At 44.8% G+C, this 19305-nt stretch overlaps 1 protein-coding gene across 14 annotated transcripts in view; it reads left to right on the plus strand.

The window, feature by feature from the left end:
* The window catches only part of ccdc88ab (coiled-coil domain containing 88Ab), a 36900-nt gene that overhangs the window by 15687 nt on the left and 1908 nt on the right, over nt 1-19305 (plus strand). For 4 of the 14 annotated variants that reach the window (XM_028988436.1, XM_028988437.1, XM_028988435.1 and 1 more), the window contains exons 5-33: nt 846-904; nt 1277-1360; nt 1659-1799; nt 2620-2789; nt 5576-5657; nt 6085-6243; nt 6354-6500; nt 6574-6718; nt 7038-7222; nt 7796-7933; nt 8358-9428; nt 9644-9771; nt 9869-10007; nt 10209-10385; nt 10492-10653; nt 11043-11320; nt 11447-11590; nt 12350-12536; nt 12784-12929; nt 13172-13264; nt 13466-13480; nt 13686-13891; nt 14115-14174; nt 14961-15038; nt 16011-16217; nt 16589-16657; nt 17343-17429; nt 17741-18000; nt 18084-18516. In XM_028988436.1, coding sequence (XP_028844269.1) covers nt 846-904; nt 1277-1360; nt 1659-1799; nt 2620-2789; nt 5576-5657; nt 6085-6243; nt 6354-6500; nt 6574-6718; nt 7038-7222; nt 7796-7933; nt 8358-9428; nt 9644-9771; nt 9869-10007; nt 10209-10385; nt 10492-10653; nt 11043-11320; nt 11447-11590; nt 12350-12536; nt 12784-12929; nt 13172-13264; nt 13466-13480; nt 13686-13891; nt 14115-14174; nt 14961-15038; nt 16011-16217; nt 16589-16657; nt 17343-17429; nt 17741-18000; nt 18084-18516 — 5250 coding nt within the window. Of the gene's footprint in view, nt 1-845; nt 905-1276; nt 1361-1658; nt 1800-2619; nt 2790-5575; nt 5658-6084; nt 6244-6353; nt 6501-6573; nt 6719-7037; nt 7223-7795; nt 7934-8357; nt 9429-9643; nt 9772-9868; nt 10008-10208; nt 10386-10491; nt 10654-11042; nt 11321-11446; nt 11591-12349; nt 12537-12783; nt 12930-13171; nt 13265-13465; nt 13481-13685; nt 13892-14114; nt 14175-14960; nt 15039-16010; nt 16218-16588; nt 16669-16830; nt 16910-17342; nt 17430-17740; nt 18001-18083; nt 19234-19305 lie in introns of those variants that run through there. The other 10 variants (XM_028988427.1, XM_028988441.1, XM_028988429.1 and 7 more) reach the window with 10 other exon arrangements.

Genomic DNA, 19305 nt, shown 5'->3' on the forward strand with positions numbered 1-19305 from the left:
CAGTATTGTTCACCCCAGTCACCCACTGGGTCATTTCCTCAGTTTTCTGGTAAATGCAGAGGGTGAACAATGGCCTTTCTGTCTCCCCGTCGTTCTGGAAGCAGAAAGCCATGCACGTTTTATTGACTCTTCCCCCCTCTTCAAGCGACCACTTTGCTCCAGTATGAGGGAGATAATGATGGCGATAAGGCGGGTGCAGTGCCGCGTTCATGGAAAATGTGACTGCGTTTGCTGCTTTTAACTGCCAGTGTAGACAATAGGATATAAAAAAATCAATATGTTATGATGATGGTGCATTATGGATATGCCGGTATACACTATGGATGCAAAGATTAAATTTGTGTTTATACTTGACAGCAACGGCAACATTTTTCTTAATTTGTTAATGATTGTCAATTAGTGTTTTAAATTTCAAAATAGATTTTGCCCTCTTGTTTTACAGACAGGCTAGTCTCCAGTCCCCTGGTGACCAGGGCGACTTAAATATAGGTCATTGGTTATTTTCCAGATGGGGGAATGCTGTTTATGCTCCAGAGTGTCTCAGCACATCCTGTTGGTTTAGCTGAGGTTTCACGTCTCGTCTTCTGAGCAGCATCCTGTGTGCATTTGCTGTTAACCCTGCTCTGGCGCTCCAGGTTTATTTGTTTCTGTGTTTTCATCATAAATGTCTTCAGGATATCTGGTACAGTGTCCAATTAGCCTTCCTTTTGAGATGTTTGTACAGTCTCTTTCAGGCTTTTGGATTGATCTGAAGCTCTCTTTTAGCATGTGGTCAGCAGTTAGTCATATGGATGACACTGTCAGTGTGATTTAGTAATTCTGGTAACTTTTATAATGGTTTGCAGAGCAAGGACTGGACGAAATGAGAAAGATGCTGTTGCTTTTGCTGGGATGTGCCGTCCAGGTAAGTTGCGATCTTGTTTGAGTTCCTCTGTGGGTCATTCTGGCATTTAGAATATTTATTATAATTACAGCTCACAAAGCACACTTTAATCATAAATCACTACTTATTTTCTTCTAGTCATCAGTAACGTAAATCTTGCCTTGCCAACACATTAGGTGCAAGAGGATCAAATCATTCTTGGCAGATTGTAGCATGTGGTTACCTGGGTAACGGAGCGTGAGAATATTAAAGCAGACGTCTCCATGGCACACCCAATCAGAACACGGACTTAGCCCCCCGTTTGTAAAAACAGATTGAGCTCTTGAAGACCTCCTGGGTTATCCAAACTGTTTCCTGCCCATTACGTGATCTGCCGGTTTGCTTTGATTTTAGTGTGAGAAAAAAGAAGAGTACATAGAGAGGATCCAGACTTTGGACTTTGATACCAAAGCAGCCATTGCTTCTCACATACAAGAGGTATATTCTTCTTCTTCTTCTTATAATGATTCCTCTTATACCTGTTAAGCAGTTAATACTGACACCTGCTCACCATGCACCAACTTCTTTTATTCACTTAATCTGCCTATTTTGTTGGTCAGAAAAGATGTCCATGTTCTGGGTCAAACTGTAACCTTTACATGACCTTGACTACAGTACACAGTACATTTAGCTTGGTGTGTCATGGTCATGGCAACGTGTGTGCTGTTGTCACCACGCGTCCTTGGTGTGGCTTTAATGGAGCTGATTTTTTTGTGTGTGTGTGTCTGTTTTGAAGGTGACCCACAATCAGTCAAATGTCCTGGACCTGCAGTGGTTGGAGAGTGGTGAGTCCCCTCCAGATGATCTGGATTCCTTCTCCAGGAACATGGCCCTTCACCTCAAACGTCTAGTGGACGAGCGAGACGATCAGCAGGAGGTACGAGAATACAATAGATCAGTTACCTGGACCTGATAAAGTACTCCCAGCATGCTTAGCATGTCTGGTTAGATCAGGCCTCAGGTTCCTGAAACTGTTGAAACCATTTCCTTGCTTCTGAGCCTGTGTGCACACAGAAGTGGGGGAGGAGGGAAATTACTGATGAGGAAGATGTGCTTAAATGTTCCCTTCTGTTCTTCCTCGTCTGCTCATTAGTCTTTCCAGTTACAACCTCAGTCTTGGGCTCAATAACAGCAGCATTTGGGTATAATCTTTGCAATATCTGATATCTGTGAGTGGACAAGACTCTCAGGAACAGGTTATTCTGCCCCAGTTATGGATTGTCATAACACTGGTCTGCGTTATCAAAACATAAACAAAGCAGACTGCTGGAAGAGATGTTCTGCTTAATTTACATTGTTTAGTGGGACACAGCCTCATGCATTGCTGAAGAGAACTGTGGCTCTGTTGCTGATAATTAAGAATACAATTCAAGGGCCAGCCTATCAAACCTGTTTATGTAAATGTCCATGTTATCAGTCACATGCAATAAAATCGTACTGCTTTAATATTATATCATTATTTTTAAAAAAGTGTTGCATCATACCAGGGGATGGCCAAACATGAGACTCGTTCAAGAACGCAATGTCTCAGTGGCAAGGGTTTGTCTATCATTGTGTTGATATTAAATACGTACTAGTTGAATTTCTAAATGTTCAAACTGTCTGTTTAGACCTTTTTTGAGCTGTAACTGAAGAAAAAACATTTACACAGATCTGGGGTCCCTGAATTTTAAAGTGCCTTTCTCCCCCCTTTCCAGACCATTGTGGAGCTGACTCAGGAGAGGGACTGCGTCCAGTACTCCCCTCCGGCCCCCTCTGCTCAGTCACCCAACGGCTCCCCCAGCATCCGTCGCACAGAGAGCCGCCAGCATCTTTCTGTGGAGCTGGCGGATGCCAAGGCCAAAATCAGACGCATCAGACAAGAGCTGTGAGTTCTGCATTCCATGGAGGAGGAAATCCTGTTGTGAATGTGCTCCTGGGTGTATACGTGTCCTGTCTTGTCATGAAGGAGAGGTCTCACTTTCTTCATGTACTTCATGTACAAGGACAACTTTTCTCCAATTATCGTCAAGCTTTGATTCAGGGCATTGGGAAATAATGATGTGCACCTTTTGATGCTGTCATTGCAGGATTGATAAAAGGATTGCATTCAAAAAATCTAAATCAGTTACCTTTGTGCAGCGTCTGACAGAAACCAGTCTCTGTTTTGGCTTTAAGGCCAAACATTTAGATTAATGCTTAAGTACAGTGGCCTTTACCTTCATAAATAATTCAGCTTCCTTTTTAGAGTGCCTCAAATGCGAAGTTGCATTCTGCCTACTATCCCATCAGCAAACGAGAACCATTTCTGAGTCTAAGGGAAGTAACCTGTGCAGCAGCTTCCATTATGTGAGCATGGCATCATGTGACCTTGTCTGCAGCAGCTGTAGATGTTTTTTGGTCCGTGGGTAGCCAAAAATGCCAGCAGACTGACTGGCAAGCTGAAAATGAGATTTTACAAAAAATGACCCAGCAATATTAAATGCTATTGTTTGATTTTGTTCAACCAGTACATTTCATGGGGATTTATTTCTGAACTAAAATGGTTCTGGTGCTACTTACTATTTATATGAGGGCGGTTAGAATTTTCTTATGCATTGTGGGAGCCTGTAGAGTTTTGTGAAGAATCTCATCACAGCTTTATTGGCAAAGAGTTGAGGGACTGGTAATGACTGCAGTTTCTCCCAACATTCTAAATGTGGGTTACAACCCTGGAATCTTGGGAATGCTGTACTTTTTGTAGGCGTTTGTCTGGATCGTGTGGAAGGGCCATCAGTTAAAGCCTGAAGGAACATAGGAGTGTGTTTGCTTGATTACAGCCCAGTTTGCACAGGATCAGGGCTTTCTTTTATGGGTTATGAGGTAATCTAATAGAACCATTGTAGTCTGGTCGAAATTGATCATGCCAGAAACCTTTACTGGCTTTTACCAGTGCTAACCTGTTGATTTCTCTTAAATCTCGGTAAAAATGGCAGTTGGAAGATTTTGGATTAGTGATTAAGTTTAATTCCAGTTAGATAATCAAAGTTCTGAATTCTTATCCTGACCTAAGAAAATCTAAGAAGAAATCTGCCTCATATTCTTGCAATTCTTTATGAGGTTGCGCTCACATAATGGTAGTCATGTTGATGTAGGAACCAAAGATTTTTCCCTTTTTATTAAGGTTTTAGTGGTTCATTTAGACTGAACAGTGGTGTTTGTGTGGTGGTCTTCTCATTCCTCTAGTTTTTTTTTTTTTTTTTTTTTTTTTTTTTTTTTTTTTTTTTTTTTTGGCAGCAGACGTTCAGGGAGCTTGATTTGTGATTAGGTGACTGGAGATTTGGCCCAGATCAGACGATGCCATGATTTTTCTTTTTGTGTCTTTGACCTACTTACTGAGTCCCTGAATAGGGACATTTCTTTTTATTTATTTATTTTTTTAACGTTCCTGTATGTAAAGGTGAGAAGCAGACTGTCTAAAACACATTAAAGATGCATCCAGCATAGCTCTGTCAGTGACTGCGACATTTCCTCCATGCACAGTGAGCGTGTGACTGTCTGCAAACTCTCCTGTATTTTGAATACGTGCTGTTTATGAGCCGCAGTTGAGGGTCATGTTGTCTTTTTATCTGCTGCATACGGGTCTACGTATGTTCAGGCTGAAAGTGGAACCTTGGTGCTGATAGAATGTATTGTTGCTCTTGATGAAGCAGCTGCACGTTGAGTTGAGTGTGTATGTGTGTTAAACTCATCACCTCAACACAGCTTCAGGCTGTAGAAACTTTTATCATTCCTCTCCCTGCTGCTGTGGAGGTTACATCTTTTGGTGGGATAAAGTCCCATGAGAGGGGGAAAAATGCGTAGCACCCCTCTGATTGTTTCATGAGGCCTTCACATTCTCCCTTCAGTGCTCAGAGGGTCTTAGTCATGACACAAGCCCCAACTTGTCTCTGGAACTTCTGCATCTAAGCAGACATTGTAAAACATCAGCAGGCCAGGTTTTACCAGTTGCTGTCAGACTGTCATTTTGTTTTGAGAGGCTGGTGACTAGGAGACTTTTTGGTAGTGAGGACAGTGAATTGGGTGAAACTGAGTTTCACCAGATGGATTTGCAAATATCACAGTCAGCCTGGAGTCACGGCCTGCTTGTGCCGTTACCCATTTGCATGTGGTTTGCACTCTAGCTCTTGCTCCGGCCTCTACACTGAACTGTCCAACATTTGAAAGAATACAAGAAGTGACATCCTGTCTGGCTGTCCCATATGAGAAAACAAATCTTGTCAAACTGCTTCTGCAGATCTCATGTTTAGATTTTAGTGTAAATATGCATGTTCTCCAAGAAAAGCAGTCCTTCCAAAAAAAGCAAGCTGAAAACATTGCAACAATATCACCAAAAAACAAATAAAATCATGGAGGGACTGTATATAAAGCAAATTGTGAGTGGTTAAAAGACATTGTGATACAGCTGATCTGCAGAACAAAACTTAGTTTTAGTGAGAAGTGGAATGGATCCTGAGAGCACATTCACGTTATTGAGAATATGGCTTAAGTGCACAGTGAAAATAAATTATTAATGGATGCCCATCACAAGGTAAAATGCTTCTGCTTAATGAAACAAAATAACTTCTGTTTTTTTTATATACTGTTTCTGTGTGTGTGTGTGTGTGTGTGTGTGTGTGTGTGTGTGTGTGTAAGAGAGGAGAAGAGTGAACAGTTGTTAGACTGCAGGCAAGAGCTGGAGAACATGGAGACGGAGCTGAAGAGGATTCAGCAGGAGGTAAACCGTTGATCTGTAATGTAAACAGATTCATATCCCATTATCTCACTGACACACTCAGGCTTGGCTGCACACTTCACACCTCCCTTCTCACCTCCCTTCTCCTCTCTGGAGAGCTCCCGGTACCACAGCTCTCCTCAATTTCTCTGTAGTCTTGTATAAGACGGTGCACTCTCTTTAACACACTATTTTCACCCAGGATCATTATGGTAAGGCACTTAACCAATTATTGGCTGAACTATTTCTGGTATGCTCAGGTGTAATCAAAGATGTGGTGCTATTTTTAGCTTTTGATTTTAAGTACTGTTGATAAGGTTCATTCATGCCATCCACACAGAGCTGATTAGAGCTAAACAAACCCACAGATTGATAGATGTAGAACATCTGCATGCCATGTAAGATCAATATTAGTTTTTTTGTTCACCAGAACCTCCAGCTGCTGGCTGACGCTCGCTCTGCTAGGGCCTATCGGGATGAGCTGGATGCTCTGAGGGAGAAGGCCTTCAGGGTGGACAAGCTGGAAAGTGAAGTTTCCCGCTTTAAAGAGTGCCTTCATGACATAGAGTTCTACAAAGCCAGAGTAGAGGTACAAAACATGTTCCTCTGATCTCATTATGAACATCTTTACCACACTGCAGTTGTGATCCTGGTTGTGTGCAGTAGGCGAGTGAGTGTGTGTTTGGCCGTCTTGCACAGGAACTGAAGGAGGACAATCAGGTGCTGCTCGAGACCAAGAGCATGCTGGAGGACCAGCTGGACGGCACCAGAGCCCGCTCTGATAAACTTCATGAGCTGGAGAAGGAGAGCCTGCAGCTGAAGGCCAAGTTGCATGACATGGAAATGGTGTGCATTTGTGTTAAATTTGGCTTTTGTGGGGGGGGATCAAATGCGTTTTTTACAGCTTTGTTTTCCTCAGGAGCGGGACATGGACCGCAAGCGCATCGAGGAGCTCCTGGAGGAAAACCTGACCCTGGAGATGGCCCAGAAACAGAGCATGGATGAGTCGCTGCACTTGGGCTGGGAGCTGGAGCAGCTCTCCAAAACGCCAGAGCTGAGTGAGGGTAAGATGCCTGACACACTGCCCCCAGCCCCATGCCCTGGCTACCACTCAGTCAACAGATTGGCCAGAGTTTATTTACACATGACTGATTCATGTAATTAATATTAAACGACCCAAAGACCCAGATTAGCTCCAGACCTGCTTTTGACTGTGCTAAATCAGGATAAGCTCTATTGTTTTTGCAGCTATAAAGACGGTAATTTGCACATGGCCACCTCACGCCCGCTGGATTTGAATTGTTTTAATTATGAATTGCATGACCTGCATGTGTCTGGTGCACAGCTCCAAAGATGACCATGGGTTGGTTCTTGTGTCCACAGTGCCTCAGAAGAGTCTGGGTCACGAGGTGAGTGAACTGACCTCCAGTCGACTCTTGAAGCTGGAGAAGGAGAACCAGATGCTGCTGAAAATGGTGGAAGAGCTAAAAGCTTCCTCTGATCCTTCTGGGGAGGTCAGCGCACGCCTCCTTAAGGCTGATAAGGAGACTCAGAGACTGACGCAGAGGGTAAAATTGCTTCCTGTGAAGACTTTTGTTCTGTCATTGCATGCTAGCAGCAGTGAATCTAAGACTTTGATTGGAAGGTTTGTAAAAATTGTTTGAGGACTGTTTCGGTGGCTATTATTATTATTTCCTATCCCAGAATTAATTCCTGGAGCTGTTGAGCTATTTTTGACTTAATCTTAAGCCATAAGCTCAGAAGAAAAGGCATGAAAATGCTGAATGTGAAACTTAGTGAAACTGGAATGGCAGGTTAGAGAATTAAAGTCCTCTACAGAAACTAGAAATGTGTGTGGTTTTATTTAGCCTCGGAAGGAGATTCTGCTTTAGGAGTGCTTCATTTTGCATGTGTGGAAACAGTTATTTATCTTGGCTTATTAGAGATATGTATGAGAGTATGTTAAACAGTGGCAACTTGCTACAACTGCAAGGTAACACAGACCCTGAAAATAATGAATGTAAATCACAATAGATAAGAAGGCCAGTTGCACAAAGGAATATATTTTAGATAGAGAAGCAGGTCTGGTATGGTTGTAATGTCGTATTTTTTGTTTGTGTTTGTGTGTGTGTGCACTACAGATGGAACAGCTGGAGACTGAACTAAACGTGGACCGGGACAGCCTCCGTAGTGCAGAGACACTGAGCTCTGACTTGATGAAGGAGAAGGGCCAGCTGGAGAAAACCCTGGAGACCCTGAGAGAGAATTCAGAGAGACAGGTACAACACGTCTGTGCCCTCGGTGCCAGTATGCCGTCTTTATTAGGATTTGGATTATCTGAAATATTCAGGAAAGAGAGTGGTCTTTGTGCTGCAACTTAATTCCGGAGGATCTTGGTAAAGGCAAAGAAAATGAGAACCAGACAGATTTGCTTCAAGCGTGTTTTCCTTCGATTAGAATGCGTTTTCCTCTTATCCGCGTGGACTGATAAGCTTTGCCATATTTACATTGAAAGCAAAAACTGTTTAGCTTGCCTCACTGCTTTTTTTTTCGGCACTGCTGTGCATCAAGGTAGATTATGGCTTTGTTTTTTGTATTGCAATTTCTTGGTTGCGCTTGTTTTGTGTGTCTGTGGATGTGATTTTGACTGCTTTTGGAAGTCTGGTAGTATTCAAGTAGCGACTTTGGTTTCCTGTTACCCAGGTAAAATGCTTGGAGCAGGAGAATGAGCACCTGAACCAGACCATCTCATCCCTGCGCCAGCGCTCCCAGATTAGTGCAGAGGCACGAGTGAAAGATGTGGAGAAGGAGAACCGGGTCCTGCATGAGTCCATCAAAGAGACCAGTGCCAAGCTCACAAAGCTGGAGTTCGAACGCAAGCAATTACGGAAGGACCTAGAGCATTACAAGGAAAAGGGTGAACGGGCAGAGGACATGGAGCTTGAAGTCCAGCGTCTGGAGAAGGACAATGAGAGCCTTCTGAAGCGTGTGGCCAGCCTGGGAATCACCTGTGAGAAGGTGGAAGCTCTGGAGAAGGAGAATGCTGAACTGGAAGCAGAGAGCCGGAGGCTAAAGAAAAAGGTGGAGGCACTGCGTAGTATATCCTTCCAGCTGGAGGCTCTGGAGAAAGAGAATACACAGCTGGACGAGGAGAACCTGGAGCTGAGGCGTCAGGCCGAAAACCTTCGCTTGACTGGAGCAAAGGCTGCCCAGCTGGAGCTGGAAAACCGTGATCTTGGGAGCGAGATAAGCCAACTGAAACGAAGCCTAGAGCTTCTCAAGGCCTCTTCCAAGAAGACCGAGCGGCTAGAGATGAGCTATCAAGGTCTGGACACAGAAAACCAGAGGCTCCAGAAGGCCCTGGAGAACAGCAGCAGAAAAATCCAGCAGCTGGAAGGAGAGCTTCAGGACATGGAAACAGAGAACCAGACCCTGCAGCGCAGCCTGGAGGAACTGAAGATCTCCAGCAAGCGCCTAGAGCAACTAGAACAGGAGAATAAGGTTCTGGAGATAGAGAGCTCTCAGCTGGAGAAGGACAAGAAACAGCTGGAAAAGGAGAACAAGCGTCTGAAGCAGCAGGCTGAGATCAGGGACTCGAAGTTAGATGACTCTAACCTGCAGATCACTCACCTTGAGAAGGAGAACCGCACTCTTGGCAAAGAGGTGAACACGTTAAAAGAGTCATGTAGCAAAGTTAAGGAGCTGGAAAAGGACAAACAGGAGTTGGTGAAGCAGGCTACAATTGATAAGAAGACTTTAGTCACATTGAGAGAGGTAATTATGTTCTTTATTTAGTATGTTTATATTTAGATGTGATATTCTTGCTGTATTGGCTCATTAGCTTGATTGAGTCTTGTGTACTGATATCTTTTCTGCGAGCCAAGCACAGATTTAGATTTGAAATGGGGTATAAATGATCTCTTAATGGATTATCATTACTGTGAGGACCTCAGTGTGGGGTCAGTTATTTGTGGGGATTTGTCTTGCAGGAACTTGTGAGCGAAAAACTGAAAACGCAGCAGATGAACAATGACCTGGAAAAACTGACCCATGAATTAGAGAAAATAGGCCTGAATAAGGAGGGGCTTTTGAAAGATGAGCAGAGCTCTGATGACCGGTAACACGTTCTTAATATAACTATGAGACTGGCCAACCAATGTTAGCTGCATATAGTTGGATGACCTTGGAAATTATATTTTAATGCATTGCTGCAGGTTCAGACTGCTTGAGTCTAAATTGGAGTCCACCTTGAAGTCATCGTTGGAGATTAAAGAGGAGAAAATTGCTGCTCTGGAGGCCAGATTGCAGGAGTCTTCCAATCTCAATCAGCAGCTGCGCCAAGAGCTCAAAACAGTCAGTGATTTTTTTTATTTTTATTATTATTTTTTTTTAAATGTCTTAGCATGTTTGTGGCTGTCCCTGCTGAAATCTCTTGACTATCATTAATATTCACAGCAGCTAATACATGCTGTGTGACTGCAGGGTTGACAGTGGATTACAGTTATTAATACATAACATTCATATTAGGAATAAAATATATACTTGTCTGCCTAGGTAAAGAAGAACTACGAGGCCCTGCGTCAGAGAGAGGAGGAGGAGCGCATGGTCCACAGCTCACCTCCTAAAGGTGGAGAGGACTCCCAAATGGTAAACAAGTGGGAGAAGGAGAGCCACGAGGCCACACGAGAGTTGCTCAAGGTCAAAGATCGCCTCATTGAGGTGGAGCGTAATGTGAGTAAAGCCAGAACCACAGATATGAAGTGATTACCACTGACTCTATATTGAAGCATATAATTTAGTTTAGATCGCATTCTCAGTAGTATTCGTTTGTCTGCAGAATGCCACTCTGCAGGCTGAGAAGCAGGCCCTGCGGTCACAGCTGAAGCAGATAGAGACTCAGAGCAGTAACCTGCAGGCCCAGATCCTGGCCCTGCAGAGACAGACGGCCTCTCTACAGGAGAACAACACTATGCTCCAGACCCAGAATGCCAAAATACAGGTCCAGAGTCCCACACACAATCACAACACATCCTCTCAAGTCCTAAATCTTCCCCTGGCTCAGTCCTTTCTTCAGCAGGAAGTGGTAATCCTCCTACCACATGGGCTTAGTTCATCCCAGTCAAACATCTTCTGTAGATGAAGCCAGATTTGAAGTGCAAGGCTTTATTTCCCTAAGTTTCTAATTACAAGCTTTTGTGATGTATGTACATGAAAATGATTTCATCAGCAGCATTTAGTCTGAAACTAATCTTTATACTTACTGACCTAATCTCAAAGTGGGCTTTTTGGTCTAAATCCTGCCCAGCACTTTCTCTGAGCAGCATTACAGTAGAATATATGTGCTTTCTGACCAAGCAGATGGATCTTCTGCTCTACATCTATCCACAGGTGGAAAATTCGACTCTGAGCTCCCAGAGTGCATCTCTGATGGCCCAAAATGCTCAGCTGCAAAGCCAGCAGTCGAGCACAGAGAACGAGCGCGAGGGCGCGATGCGTGAGCGGGAAGAGCTGCGTGGGACATACGAGCAGCTGTTGCGTGACCACGAGAAGCTGGCTGCTCTGCACGAGCGGCAGGCTGCAGAGTACGAGGGCTTGATTGGCAAACACGGTGGCCTGAAGAGCGCACACAAGAACCTGGAGCTGCAGCACCGTGAGCTGGAGGACCGGTGAGCCGCTCTTCTTTTCCCTTTCAGGCATATTATGGCAATAAAATCTCATAATGAATGCTGCAGCTTTATTAACTAAATACTTGCATAATTATTTGTTTCTATTTCTCTTTGTCTAATTCTCAGTTACAACCAGCTGCTGAAGCAGAAGTCCCAGCTAGAGGAGCTGGAGGAGGCACTAAAGGTGGAGCAGGAGAAGATGCTGCAGGAGAACAAGAAGCACGAGGCCACAGCCGCAGAGTACAACAAACTAAAAGAAGATAACAACAAGTAAGATATGGAAAGCTGTTGGAAGCTTTTAACTCTGAGAGCTGTTAATTCTGCATTTTTTTTTTTTTTTTTTTTCATCGAGCTGTCATTTTACTTTTGTAGTCCATACTCATTATACAGTTGAGTATTTTAGTTTGATTTTAATCAAATAAGCATGACTAATTTAGTCTAGATTTAGTAAGTGAAAATATTTTTTTAAGTCACTTTTTTTTGTTGTAAAGCAATTCTATTTAACCTAGTCAACTATAGTACAAGTACCTGTCAACCCATGTCAATGTTATCTTATTATTATATTATTGTTACCTTATAGACTCAAAATACTCTACATACTATCCAATTGACGAGGAAATATCAGATCTTCTTGTTTTTGACAATGAAAATGAAGAATTTTTATTTTGTTTTGTAAACCACATTTAGTTTTTATTAGTCATCAATATTAGATATTTTGTTATAGTTATAGTCACATGACCAGCATTTACGTTGAATCTTGTCTCATTTCAATCACATCATAAAGGTTCTTTGACACGGACATTTAGTCATAAACTAAACACTACTGGCATGAGAAGACTTCATATGAAGGACATTCACCTTCAAATGAATATCTATACCACATAGGCACCTTTGAATAGAGGATAAAAGAGAGAATAAAAAAACAAAAACATTGAATCAATAGATGTTACACTATGCAGGTGAATGGTCTGCTAATTCATAGAGTGTGCATGTTTTTATCATGTACATTTATAACATTTTCTGTGTTAGACTGAATCAGACGTACAGCCAGCTGCTGAAAGAGAATGAGGGCCTGCAGGCTGACCACAAAAGCCTGAAGAGCCAGCTTAACTCTGCCAAACTGGAGCAGACGCGACTCGAGGCTGAGTTCTCCAAGCTGAAGGAGCAGTACCAGCAGCTGGACATCACCTCCACCAAATTGACGAACCAGTGTGAGGTACTGACCTCCTCACAAACATGCTTGAATGTACACAGCAATTGGCAGCAAATACAGTGTAGTTTTTATGCTGACATTTTTTTTAACGTGCTGTATAAATGTGGGTTATTATGCAGTCAAAAGGCTGATTTACAGACCCTGTCATTATAATACCTGTAAACAGGTCACATCCAGGTCACCAGAGGCTAAATTCCTATGTTTGACTGCATGGTGGCTTGTGCATTATTCTCTCTGTGTTTCTCCTCAGCTACTGAGTCAGCTGAAGGGGAACCTTGAGGAGGAGAACCGGCACCTTTTGGATCAGATCCAGACACTGATGTTGCAGAACCGGACCCTGCTGGAGCAGACCATGGAGAGCAAGGACCTCTTCCATGTTGAGCAAAGACAGTACATGTGTGTAGCCATTGCAGCCAGTTAAACCATAAGTTATATTTTGTTCTCCATTAAGGGTTTCAATGGGGAATTATTTGTGGACAACATCTTGGAGCCTCTTAGGGGTATTTGTGTTGTATTATTAAATAAGTTAATATTGTACAGCATGAATTGCTGTGATTCTGATTAACATGATTGTAACAATCGCTGTTTGTAGCTTTTGAGTGTGTGTGTCTGTTATTAAATCGCTGTCTCTGGCACAGAGACAAGTTGAATGAGCTGAGGCGGCAGAAGGAGAAACTGGAGGAGAAAATCATGGACCAGTATAAATTCTATGACCCCTCACCCCCGCGCAGGTGAGCATATAGGCACAGTTAGCCCCTGTGTGTGTCTGTGCCGCATCCCTCCCTTCATTTGAATTGCAAATACAGCAGATGGTTGCACTTGTACATGCCTACGGGCTTAAAATCTTTCATATTCAGACTGAAGTATGAACCTTTTTTTTTCTTTGTTTTTGTGTTTCTATGAACCCATTTGAGTAATTTTTTTTGTTTCAGAGCCTGGATTAGCAGGTATATATTTGATATTGCGTGTGCATGTCTCTGCATGTAAACATATTTAATCACACAAACAATTATTAGTGGCTGTTTTCTTGTTCATTTCTGTCTGTGACTGCATGAGTGTGCTGCTGTAGGCTCTACGCTCACGCTGCTGTTTTAAGGAGAGTTCCTCTCATAATGATACCCAAAAATGCTCTCCCTCTCTCCACCTCCTCAGACGGGGCAACTGGATCACGCTGAAGATGAAAAAGCTGATGAAGCCCAAGACTCGGGATCGCATGCGCTCGCTGACGCTGACACCAACGCGCTCCGAATCCAGCGACTTTTTCCCAGGGCTGCCGCTTCCTGACAGCCAGGACAACTCATCTGTTGGCTCCGGTTCCAACTCACTGGATGACTCTCTGTGGCACAAGAGGAGCAGCAGTGAGTATCATTCCCCAGCATTTCTTGGAAGGCCTTTTGGCCTATCAAACCTAGGCAGGAAAACTGGCACCTCATTCATAAACCATGTCTTATTAGAAATAAGGCTCTTTTTATTTTGTCCGTACTTGTATAGTTCGAAAATGGTCCGGTGTGTGAGGTATGCAGTTGTCGGGGCTACGGTCTAACACTCTGTCTGCTTGTTTTTCCTTTCTCTTTGTGAAAGGGAAGAGAGTGCAGCAGAGCCATACACAGGGTTCCTCCAATGGTATGAGAACAGGGAGGGGTGGGTGGTCCTAATTATCATCGGTGTTCTACTATTCAGGATATGGGAGTCCTCGTTTATTGTTCATTTCTATTAAATGGTGCAATGCAATCCAGCAATGTTGAATCAGTGTAAATAAAAAAAATACAGCGGTCTTTGTTTTCTCCATTTAAGATTGTGTATAAATGTAAGTCAGCGATTTACACCCCTGTACATGTCATCTCACTGCTTCCAGTATGGAGAGAATAGGCATTACTACACAGAAGAGGCGTGAAGAATATGAGGCTCTTATCATAGCCTTCCACAAACTGCTCCTGCTTTTGTCTTCTCTCCCTCAATTGCACCCTTTAATAAAACATCACCTTGTGAGTCTGGTCCTGTATGTTGTCGTCTGGCAGCATTTCATTCCAGATCTGATCACCTTATTCATAGTCCTTTGTGTGTTTGCTTTCATTTTTTTTCGTGTGTGTGTATGAACAAAGGATAGTAACTTTTTGAAGTCAAGACTACTTTTTGCATAAAACCCTTTTAAAGTGCCATTTGTCTTGATTTGAACCTTTTGGATATTACATTACACCTTAAACCTGTGAGATCTACTGATGCCTGTGTAAATGGGCCTGAGAGAGAGACTGTGTCCTCACCATTCACAGAGGTGCTTTTGGTTTGGTTTGGCTCCCTCCCCCTTGTTCTCAACATTGTTAACCTCCATCTGTTCTCTCCCTCTACCCTTTTTTTCTTTACCTCCATCTACCACACCCTCCCTGCCGCTCGGTCCATCTCTCCTCTTCCTTGGCTGTCCTGTGGCAGCACTGAAACGCTTGCCTTTTATGAGGAACAGACCCAAGGAGAAAGACAAAGAGAAGGCCATCTACCGACGGTCCATGTGTAAGATCTCTGGCAGTCCAGCTGTTCTCCACCCCACTTCCCTTCTCTGCACCTGCTTTTTTTCCTCTTAGCTGTTTTGTGCTGACCTGTGTTTGATTTAGTTCACCTCCGATTAACTTGCTCATTGCTTTTCTGTAGTGAGCACATGCAGAAAATCATCTCCAGACACATCCTTTAAGTAGATCATGTTCTTTGACACTAACAGAAGATAGTTTTGTAAGGGCAATATGCTACATGCAGTATTGATATTTACATGGAATAGATTCACATGGTTATAACTAATAGATTAAATTAAGCATGGAGTTAGTGATCAGATCAGACCTCATCCCACAATTTATGCAAATGACTAAATATTACCAGAATTCTTCAAATCTTTGTATATTAACACAGATTGCAAGTACTGATCATTTGAAGTGTTGAGACAGGGACATTTACGACCCTCTGTTGTCTGTGATAGTTAATGTGGTTGAGCTATAGTTAAAGGGTGTAGTGTGTAGGCAGGTGCCGGTGTTGTGTGGCCTGCAGCATCGTGCTTGTGGTGTGGATTTGAACCCCATTGCTCACCCTCACTTCTGCACTGCAGGCATGGCTACACTGCTAACGCCCACCATGATGGGAATGAAAAGGAGCATGTGGTCTCTGTCCTATCTTTCTCTGCTCTTCTATTCTTATTCTTTCTCCTCTGTTTTTAATTTTTCGTTCTTTATTTCTTTCTCATCATCTCGCTCCTCTTCTCTCTCGCTCTCTCTTATTGCTCACTTGCTCTCTCTCGGATTTGCCGTCTCCATTTTGTGCCCGTAACTCTGTGCATGCCCTGCTGACGTGGGCGTGGTCTCAGGCTGCGGCGTGAGAGAGCTCTGCATGTGCACTGGCCCTAGAGGGCGGCCTCTCACTGCCCCCTGCCTCACGACCCCATGCCCAGCACGCCGTCCAACTCAGGAGGCATTAATAATAGTTCTCTGCCCATCTTAGCTATGAACGACTTGCTGCAGACCATGGCGCTGGCTGGAGGGCAGTGGGCCAGCAGCACCGACAACCTGGATCAGCCTGAGGAGGCACCAGCCGGCAGCCAGCGAATGAAGGAGATGGGATCCCTGGCCTACTCAACCAATGCCATCAACTATGCCACCCTCAGTCTCCCTGCTGGCCGCCAGGCCAAGCTGAAGCACAAGAACAAAGGTACAGCTGGCCGTACCGGTAAAACAGGCATGTTATTGCAGTATGTAAGAAACACACTTTAATGGTAGAGTTTATTAGAGGGGCAGTGGTGGCCTAGCGGTTAGGGAAGCGGCCCCATAATCAGAAGGTTTCCGTTTCGAATCCTGATTTGCCACTGAGCAAATCACCGTCCCCACACACTGCTCCCAGGTCGGGCATGGCTGTCCACTGCTCACTAAGGGTGATTGTTAAAAGCAAAGGACTCATTTTATTGTGTGCACCATGTGCTGAGCTGCAGTGTTTCACCATGATGATCACTTCACTTTCACTTTTTTTTTTTTTTTTTTATTATATTGTTGCTGAAGTTGACATTTGTATAATATCATCTTCAGACAACACTTCTTGTGAAGACGTCACACCTGTGTCTTTAAGTGATGATCCGAGCAGGACAGGAGGTCAAGGTGAGGCATCTGTTTACACTTGTGATCATCTCTCTTTGCCAGTCTCATTGTTTTTGTTTAATCTCATTGTCACCTCATAAAATACCCATTCATATTTCTAAATTGGAAAATCTAGAGTAAGTTTCTATAGTTTCACCCAACAGCTGTTTGTGTTGAATTGGACAGGGCTGCAGTTTTGCAGCAGCGCTGAGGCGCTCTCCCCCTCTGCTCTCGGCTCCTCTGCCTTGTGCAGAGTCCCTTGTAACATCTGTAGTAAGTGATCCAGTCCACATGCATGTAACTTTACAGCTCTGGGAATTGGAGACCACTGAAGTGACACCTTGTATTCACCATGTAACAGTAACAGTGTTTTCAAATGAACTCACCCCCTTTCCTCACCTAACTGTCTCTGTGGAGGCTTTCTGAAGAGATCTTATTAGCCCAGAGCAGCAGTTGCTACCATATTGTCATTATCCATCTGTGACCATGTCCTTTACTGGTACGTTTGTTGGCCCCTCCACCCTTTTCCCCATTTTCTGTGTGTGGCTTTGGGCATTTCTCCATAAGGGCTCCACCTCCTCTTGGTGACTGTCTGCTACTGGGCACGCTAATTCAAACATGGCTCCGTGCCCTTGCAGTCTGCATGTACCATCTGCTGCCCTGCGTGACGTGTTCTCATACCGTGTGCCCTCTCGTCCCCATCCAGCCTCCAGAACGGCCAGCCTCCGTAGTAGCCGGACCACCAGTAGCCTTAACAGTAATGTCACCTGCTCCTCACCCTTCAGCACTAAAGGTCCTGCTCACGCACTGCTCTCTCCCCACCACACACACTTTTATCTCCCATCCACCCGTCTTACTAAGCTACATATACAGCATGTCCCCATATGTGAAGGTACCAGGTGAGTAAGGAATGTAACCTTACAGAACACTTTCACCGTTACCATCTTTTACCCTGAGCCTACCAGAATGTTCCAGCATTCAGGAGATAAGGACAATCAGTAATAGTGTAAAACGTGCATTGTTACTCAGTGTACCTGCTTAAAGTGTTTGTGGATGTCCTGGTGCTGACACTGCAGTGACGGGCCACCGTAACTCTCGACACAGGTGCAGTGAATGGCAGTCTCAGTCGGCCCCAGAGTGAGAGCAGTGGGGAGTTCAGCCTCAGCCTGGACGCGGAGGTGTGGTCCAGCGGCAGTAGCCCAGTACAGCAGCCCTCCTCCCTGAGATCCTCCCATCAAAGCCCCCTGCAACTCCGCAAGGCCCTGGAGCCCACAGCAACTCAGTCTAAGAAGAAGGGTGGCTCCTCGAGCAGCGAGGTGGTCTCACTGCAGCAGTTCCTGGATGAGAGTGTAGACCCCGCTGAGGTAAACAAACCACATTCTCGTGCGCGTTGTGTTGGGACCATGGCACAGAACGATTAATAAATCACATTGTTTCCCTCTTGCAGTCTGGCAGTCAGGAGAATCTGACCGTGGATTCCCCACGTCTGTCTGGTGCAACGGAGCATGTGCAAAAGGAGCGTGTTAAGGGGCGGGGCATCCTGCGCTCCTCCAGCGGACGAGCTTCAGCTGCGGACACCGGGACGTCTCAGTCGCGTTCTGGTGTCACCGTCCGCCCCACCCTGAGAAAAGCGGAAAGCACACGAGTGAAGGGCACAGTGCAGCCACGCCAAAGTCTCTCCACCCAGGGCAAAGCTATGTCCGTATCCGAGCGTCTGGACTCCTCCTCTGGCCTGCCCCGAGCCAGCAGCGTCATCTCCACCGCTGAGGGCACCACTCGCCGGACAAGCATCCATGACCTGCTGTCCAAAGACAGCCGGCAGCCAGTGTCAGTGGACCCGTCTCCTTCCAAGACCAAGTCCCGCCCCCAGGCTGCTTCCAGTGAGTACCCCACAGCGCCCCGCCCACACTCCCACGCGCCGCCCCAGACCGATTCCCCCGTGTCTCTGACCAAGTCTGCCAGCATGCCCTGCAGTAGCCATGTCCCCGGGATCGAGGAGCCTGAGCTCTCTAGCCTGGAGGCGTTCCTGGGGCCCTCGTTCACTGTCGATTCGGTCTTTATGGACTCCATCTTTAGCGAGCCCATTTTCATGGGCAGCGGTAAGAACCAGGCCATTCTCGCACTCAACACCTCACTGGTGAGTAATATCAGTGGGCCACCTCCCAAACCCACCCCTAAACCCCACCAGAGCAAACAAAATGGGGTGCAGAACTCCGGTCTGCCCGGTCACACAGAGGGCGAGACCAAAGGCCCCGACCAGTCCTCTTCCATGAGCTCAGACGACAGCCAGTCTCTGTGGTACGAGTACGGCTGCATTTAAAGCTCGGGTGACTCTCCACATGAAGGCTCCGCTTTGTGTCTGCATGAACGCTTATCCCTCTTGTGTTTTCTGTTTTTATTTATTTCCCTCTTGCCTGGCTGTGTTCAGATGGACAGCTGCTGTGTGGACTCTCATCTGAAGCGCCCCCCCGTCCAGCCACGTGCTGAAAAACGTTACCTGTCTGCATGATTCCACTCTTATTACTTGATCATTAAGGATCAGATGATCAGTGTTCATGTGTTTTGTCTTTGTCCTCTTTCACTTAACTTTTTTTAAAATTTATATTTATATATTTTTCTTTTCTTTCTTTTTTTTTTTTTAATAAAATACATGGGTGAAATATATAGAA

This window comes from Denticeps clupeoides, chromosome 8 (assembly GCF_900700375.1).
Source record: "Denticeps clupeoides chromosome 8, fDenClu1.1, whole genome shotgun sequence".
Lineage (NCBI taxonomy): Eukaryota > Metazoa > Chordata > Actinopteri > Clupeiformes > Denticipitidae > Denticeps > Denticeps clupeoides.